The following is a 6,000-nucleotide window of genomic DNA, read 5'->3' on the forward strand; positions in this document are numbered from 1 at the left end:
CAGAACTACAGTTCCTAAGAAGCACTGCGGAGATGGTAGCAGTACTGAACCTTTTTAAAAAGTCCGCTGAGTAAATACTGTATATGCTCTTATTCTTCACTGCCCAACAGGATTGAAACTGGTTTACATCTGTAGCATCGCCATGCCCTTATAAAGCCTTGCAAGCCATTTCCTTTCCTTTCCCCACTTCCTAGTTCTCCAAGAGGATGGAACAGCTGAAGGCTCCATGAAATCTCTTTTAAAAACAAAACAAAACAAAACCCACTCGATAGTGCAACAGCCCATTAGCAGAGAGAAAGCAGCTTATGGGTTGCCAGTACAAAAGTGCCCTGACAGAATTGGTGCAAGCACGAGTTTGTTGGCAGAAGGAAGCAGCAGCCCCATTTGAAAAGGCAAGAGTTTCAAAATGCAAAACAAGGGGGAAACCAGGGAAGGAAAGAAGCAGCAGCCTGATCTTCTGGACAGATCCATTTAAACTCTAGAATGAGGGGAAACGGTACACCCCGGGTCAGAGGCGATTTGCGTAGAGATGCACAAAAGAATAAACAACGTTTTAAAGGAGAAGCATGCTAACCTATATAGGAAAGTAGTTTTTAGCTGCAAATAAGCACACACTGAAAGCATGCTAAGTGCTCTTAGCAAAGCAGGTCTCTATCTTGGGTTACCACCTATATCCTATTGCAGCAACATCAGCACAGGAGAGGCAGAATGTAGTAAATATAATGGGTTCAGTTGCCTTCTTGTGACCCTTTGAATTAATTATGTCAAGAGTTTAAATAGCCGGGTGGTCTGTACTGAATTGCTTCCAAGTACAAAATGTAGGAAGGGCAATAGTTCACTGGCAGTGGGCATGCTTTGCATGCATTAGGTCCCAGGTTTAATCCCCAGCATTTTCAAGAAGGTCTGGAAAAGATTTACTGTCTGAAACCCTGGAGAGCTACTGCCAGTCAATGTAAACTATGGGTACCCACTAATATGCTGCTACACTGCAACTCCCATCATCCCTGACTACAGGTCTTTGCTGGCTGGGGCTGATGGGAGTTGTAGTCCCACATCTGGAAGACACAATGTTTGCTTTCCCAGTTGTGGACAATATTGAGCCAGGTAAACTGATGATGCGACTTGGCAGCTTCCTATGCTCCTATGATTCTGAGTATTAATTTATTGAGTTATTTGCCCACCAACTAACAATAGCTATGGGTGTGGGTCATTGTCAAGGATGCTGCTGGGTCTAGGGAGGGATTGCTAAGATGAGACATAGGAAGCTGCCTCATGTTGAGTCAGACCACTGGCCCACCTAGCTGCATTCTGTTTGCACTAACTGGCAGCAGCTCTCTGGTCTTTCCCGGCCCTACCTAGAGACACTGGGGATTGAAATTGGGACCTATTGCATGCAAAACAGATGAGATACAGGTCTCTCCATCCCAACCAACTGGAAAATAGGAAGCTCCCTTATACTGAATCAGACCACTGGTCCATCTAACTCAGTACTGTCCACACTGACTGGCAGCTGCTCTCCAGGGTTTCGGTTCAGGGGCATTCCTAATCCTACCAGAATAGAACCTGGGAACTTCAAGATGCAAAACAAATGTTCTACCATGGAGCAACAGTCCTTAAAGGCATTTCTCTCAGGTTGCTTCATCAGATTGCAAGTCAGAGTTGCACAGTGGGTCACCTGGATCTAGAGAGATTGAGGATGCCTGAACCTAGCCCCTTCTACCCTGGGCTATGACAATTCCCTGCTTCTTGTGAGCCATGGCAACCAAGAAACACCCCCACACACCCAGCTGTCTTGAGCCAAAAGCACACTCCAAGCATCTTTCCTACAGCAAGGTTCACCCAGTTCAATTTATCAGCAACTGCTGCCTAAGCATTGCCAGCTTTTGTTTTATTTTTTAAATTGGCCCTGCTCCACTGTTTTCAACAGCAACTTGGTGCCCAGGAATTAAGCCAGCAAAGCTGTCCCACCGACACTTGATGCCTTAGACTGGAGTGTGCTAAGCTGCTACAAAAGGCACAGGAGCAAGGTTAGAGCAGGAAGCTTGGCAACTTTCGTCCACCGCCTGAGTTTTCTCATAGCAGGGCAAAGCAACTCCAGAGAGACCTTTGAAGCACGTGCTCCTTTTCCAGCAGCCTCGGACATCCATCAACAAAACAAGCTATGTTTTCCTCCCTCTCCTTTTCCCAGGCCAAAGACCATTCCATGCCAATAGGAAAACAAACTTTTAAAAAGACTTTCATCCAGGCCCTTTTGAGAGCTCCCTCTGTTTAATTTCAGCAGGAAGCAGGGGGAAGGGGGGAGCGTCCAGTCGTCGTCCCCAATTACCTCTATCCTCTACTACAGTATATTTGCCCCCCACCAGCTTTTCCTAACCTCCCCCCCCCAAAAAAAAAAGTTTTTGAAACTGACTTACTCCTCTTCGGATGTTAAACTTAACAAGTTCGGTCAGCTTTCAAAACAAGATCTGGGTAAGAATGTTTAAGAAGGTAGTTTCTGTTGCATGCTCTGTACCCTAGTTTCTGACAGTCTATCGATCTAGGATCCATCCTATTCTCTTGACCGCAATTTGTTTAAACTGATTTTAATATTGTGTTTTCACACGGCTGTAACCCGCCCGCGAAGGGCTGATATGAAATCTAAATAATCACAGGATCAAACACACGCCCAGCCAAGAGGAAAGCAAGCAGCTGGACCCAGCGGACTAGAAACTTAACTTCTTGAACGAACAGAAAAGGGGCGCATTCCTCCCTCCTCTATCTTGTAACTCGCCACATCTCGCCCATTCCTTCTCCCTCCCAAGTATGCAAAGCCTTTTTAAGCTGCCTTCCTTTGCCAACCCATTGCACTCGAAACATTACTCACATCTTCCATGGTGGAGATGGGGGGGGTGAGGGAGGGAGAGGAAAGAGGAGGGCGATGCGTCTCCCACCCCTTGCAAAAATAATAATAATTCTTATTATTATCTGGATTCCTCTCCAAACACGCCGGGCGCGCTTCTTCGCTCGGAGATCGCTTTTTAATGCCTTCTTAGGAGCCTCGGGGCTGTTCTTCCATCCTTCGCCCGGGCTCTGCCGGAGTCCCGGAGCTTGCAAGCAGCAGCAGCAGCCGGCGGATCAAACATGCCGGGTTCGGGCGCTGGGGAGGGAACGGGGAAATGGAGGTTCAACAACTTTCCAGGCTGGCGAAGAGAAAAAGAAAAGTCCAGGGTTCGTTCGGAAGTTGCAAAGAAACCAGCTCCGCCGCCGATGCTGCTTTGCAGCGCCTCTGACTGCGCCTCTGTTTGCTTCGAAACAACTTTGCAAAAAGAAGACACAGCGGCAGCGGCAGCAAAAAAATATTGGTTTCCGGTAGTAGCTTGAGCTCTTAGGGAAGGAGAGGAGGAGGAGGAACCAGCAGCAGCTGAGAAGGGGAAGCTGTTTCCCCCCCCTCCCCACCTACACAGCCACACTGGGTGAGATCCAGCTCCAGCTTGCAGGGCTGTCTGCAGCGTGCCAGCGTCTACTCGGGAGTAAGTCCCGCATGAGCGCCTCGACTCCAAAGCGAGAGGCTCTGGGGACACCGGACTTGCCCGAGCTAGTGACTCCCAGGTGTTGCTGAACTACAACTCCCCTTTTTGGGTGCTGGGAGTTGTAGGCCAAAGACCTCTGGAGGGTGTCATCTTGAGGACCAGCTGGTGTGCATTCTGAACAGCCCTATAAGCAATCATTTTATTCATTTGTCACTTTTTTACCAGCAAAAAGTCTCAGAGAGGCATAGAATGAAGGTTTAAACTGCAACACACACACATACAAAGACAAACAAACCCACAAATTCAATACTTAGGGTGTATAAAAGGGGACCACCTTACTGCATAATAGTCTTGTACATTTGTCTAAAAGTGCAAAGAGCTTCACCTGCATTATCTACTCCTAATCCATGAAACAATTGCCGTAAACAAATTAAAATATATAAAATCCACTGTTAGGCAATACTAGATTGTGCCCCCTTTAGGCTCCCCAGATTCTACACCTCTGATTTAAGAGAGCAGAAGACCTTCAGACAGGTGGGTAGGTTCTGGGCTGGAGGAATGAAGGAAACAGGCAGGGATGTATTGGGCTATAAGAAGAGAAAGTGATGGGGACCCAAGACCCCAGGGAGGGCCACTTAGCACAGTCATGGTTAGTAGCCCCTCTCCTACCAGGGGAACTGCAGTTGTCTTATCAGCCAGCCCTCAGGTCTAGTACGGCTGCTGTTGCTGAATACCAGGCCAGCTCTGAGTAAGACCTACCTCACCCATGATCTGATTACAGATGAGGAGGCTGATCTGGTCTGTATCATGGAGACCTGGGTGGGTGAGCAGAGTGGAGTTGGTCTCATCTAGCTGTGCTTACCTGGGTGCATAATGCAGTATCAGGGCAGACTTAAGGATGGGGAGGGGAAATTGCTATAGTCCATAGGGATTCCATCTCTCTCTCTCTCCAAGCTCTCTGTCTTGTTGTGGGGGCGGGGGTGTGGAAGAGATCTAGAGTGTGTGTTCCTGGCACTGGGCAATTGGGACAAATTAGGAATTCTGTTGGTTTGCTGCATACCTTGCTGCCCAGTAGTCTTCCTGCAGGGTTGAGGACTCCCAGACTCCTGTTTTTGAGGGACTTCAACATCCATGCCAAGGTGAATGGCTATGGAGTGGCTCAGGACTTCATGGCTGCCACGATGACCATGGGACATGTCACCAGTCCAAGACATGTGGCAGGCCACAGTCTGGACCTTGTTTTCTTAATTGGGGAAAAAGAGGGTGACCTGAAAGTGTGGGGGTGTATTGGCATCAGTCTTTTGTCTGATCACTTCCTGTTGAGATTTAGGCTTTCAGCACCTCTTCTGCTCTGCAGAGGTAGGGACCTATAAGGAGGGTCTGACCTCAAAGGCTGATGGATCCAATTGGCTTCCAGATGGCCCTGTCTAGTGCTGTTGTGATGGATGAGTTGATATGACTGGCACTCCTGTCAAAGCCCTGGCCAACTTATGGAACATTTAAATGGCTCAGGCCCCTTGACACGATCCGCCCCTGAGAGTCCTCTCCCACTTCGTAGAGCCTATTTGGCTCTGTGCTTTAGGGCAATGAGACAAGCTGGAATGCAAGTGGAGGAAAACTCCAGTTAAATGCATTTGAACACTGGTGGGGGCTTAAGCCTACTTAGTGGCATCCTCACTCTGCAATACACAGCTTTTCCTTTTGGGCCTTTTACAGTCTGGCCCAAACAAGGTGGTAGAACCAACAGTAACCTGCTGTGACATGTTCGCAAAGCATTTTGAGGATAAAATCCCTTTCATTCACTGGGACCTTGACTCCGCTGTTACAGCAGACGAATCTCAAGAAGTATTCAGAGCACTGTCTAGTGCTGTTGTGTTGGATGAGTTTCAGTTAGTAAGACTCAAGGATGTGGGCAGGGTGCTTGGAAAGGTCAAGGTGATCACCTGTGCACTTGATCCTCTTACCTTGATAGGGTAAGGAAGCTGTACCCCCTGGGGCTGATGGGATTTGTAGTCCAAAACATCTGGAGAGGAACAAGATTGTGGAATGCTGGGATAAGGCCATTGTCACTCACAGGCCTCTCCTTGATGTTTGTGTCCTGCTACGAAAAAAATCTACAAAGCTTGTTGGAGCATACACAATAGTAGTGCAATAGGGGAGGGGGAAAATTAGTGTATTTGCATTGCAAGCAACATTGGCTCTCTCGTACCAGTTTCAGATTTTGAAGGAAAAAATAATATTGTTTCTATCTGGCCATAATTGGACAACAACCCACACTCGGCTATCTTTCAAAATGTAACACCCTAGCTTTAAAACAGCACAGCTGGAGGAAATAATGGGTGAGTAACTATAATGACTGGGTGTTGGCCAATAAAATTGCATTTCCTGGAAAATATTAATCAGGTTTTTTTAAAACAAAACTGAGAATATTTTTAGACAGCCCATGTGTATGTGTGACAATAGAGATTTAACACATACATAAGCGATGTTA

General features: G+C 47.4%; 1 protein-coding gene across 1 annotated transcript in view; it reads right to left on the reverse strand.

The window, feature by feature from the left end:
• Nucleotides 1-3,370, reverse strand: part of PLEKHO2 (pleckstrin homology domain containing O2) — a 34,843-nt gene extending 31,473 nt beyond the window's left edge. The window contains exon 1 of the mRNA XM_083412084.1: nt 2,864-3,370. Coding sequence (XP_083268210.1) covers nt 2,864-2,872 — 9 coding nt within the window. The 5' untranslated portion in view covers nt 2,873-3,370. The remainder of the gene's footprint in view (nt 1-2,863) is intronic.
• Between the last annotated feature and the right edge of the window lie 2,630 nt (nt 3,371-6,000).

This window comes from Podarcis tiliguerta, assembly GCF_965153285.1.
Source record: "Podarcis tiliguerta genome assembly, chromosome: 14".
Taxonomy (NCBI): Eukaryota; Metazoa; Chordata; class Lepidosauria; order Squamata; family Lacertidae; genus Podarcis; species Podarcis tiliguerta.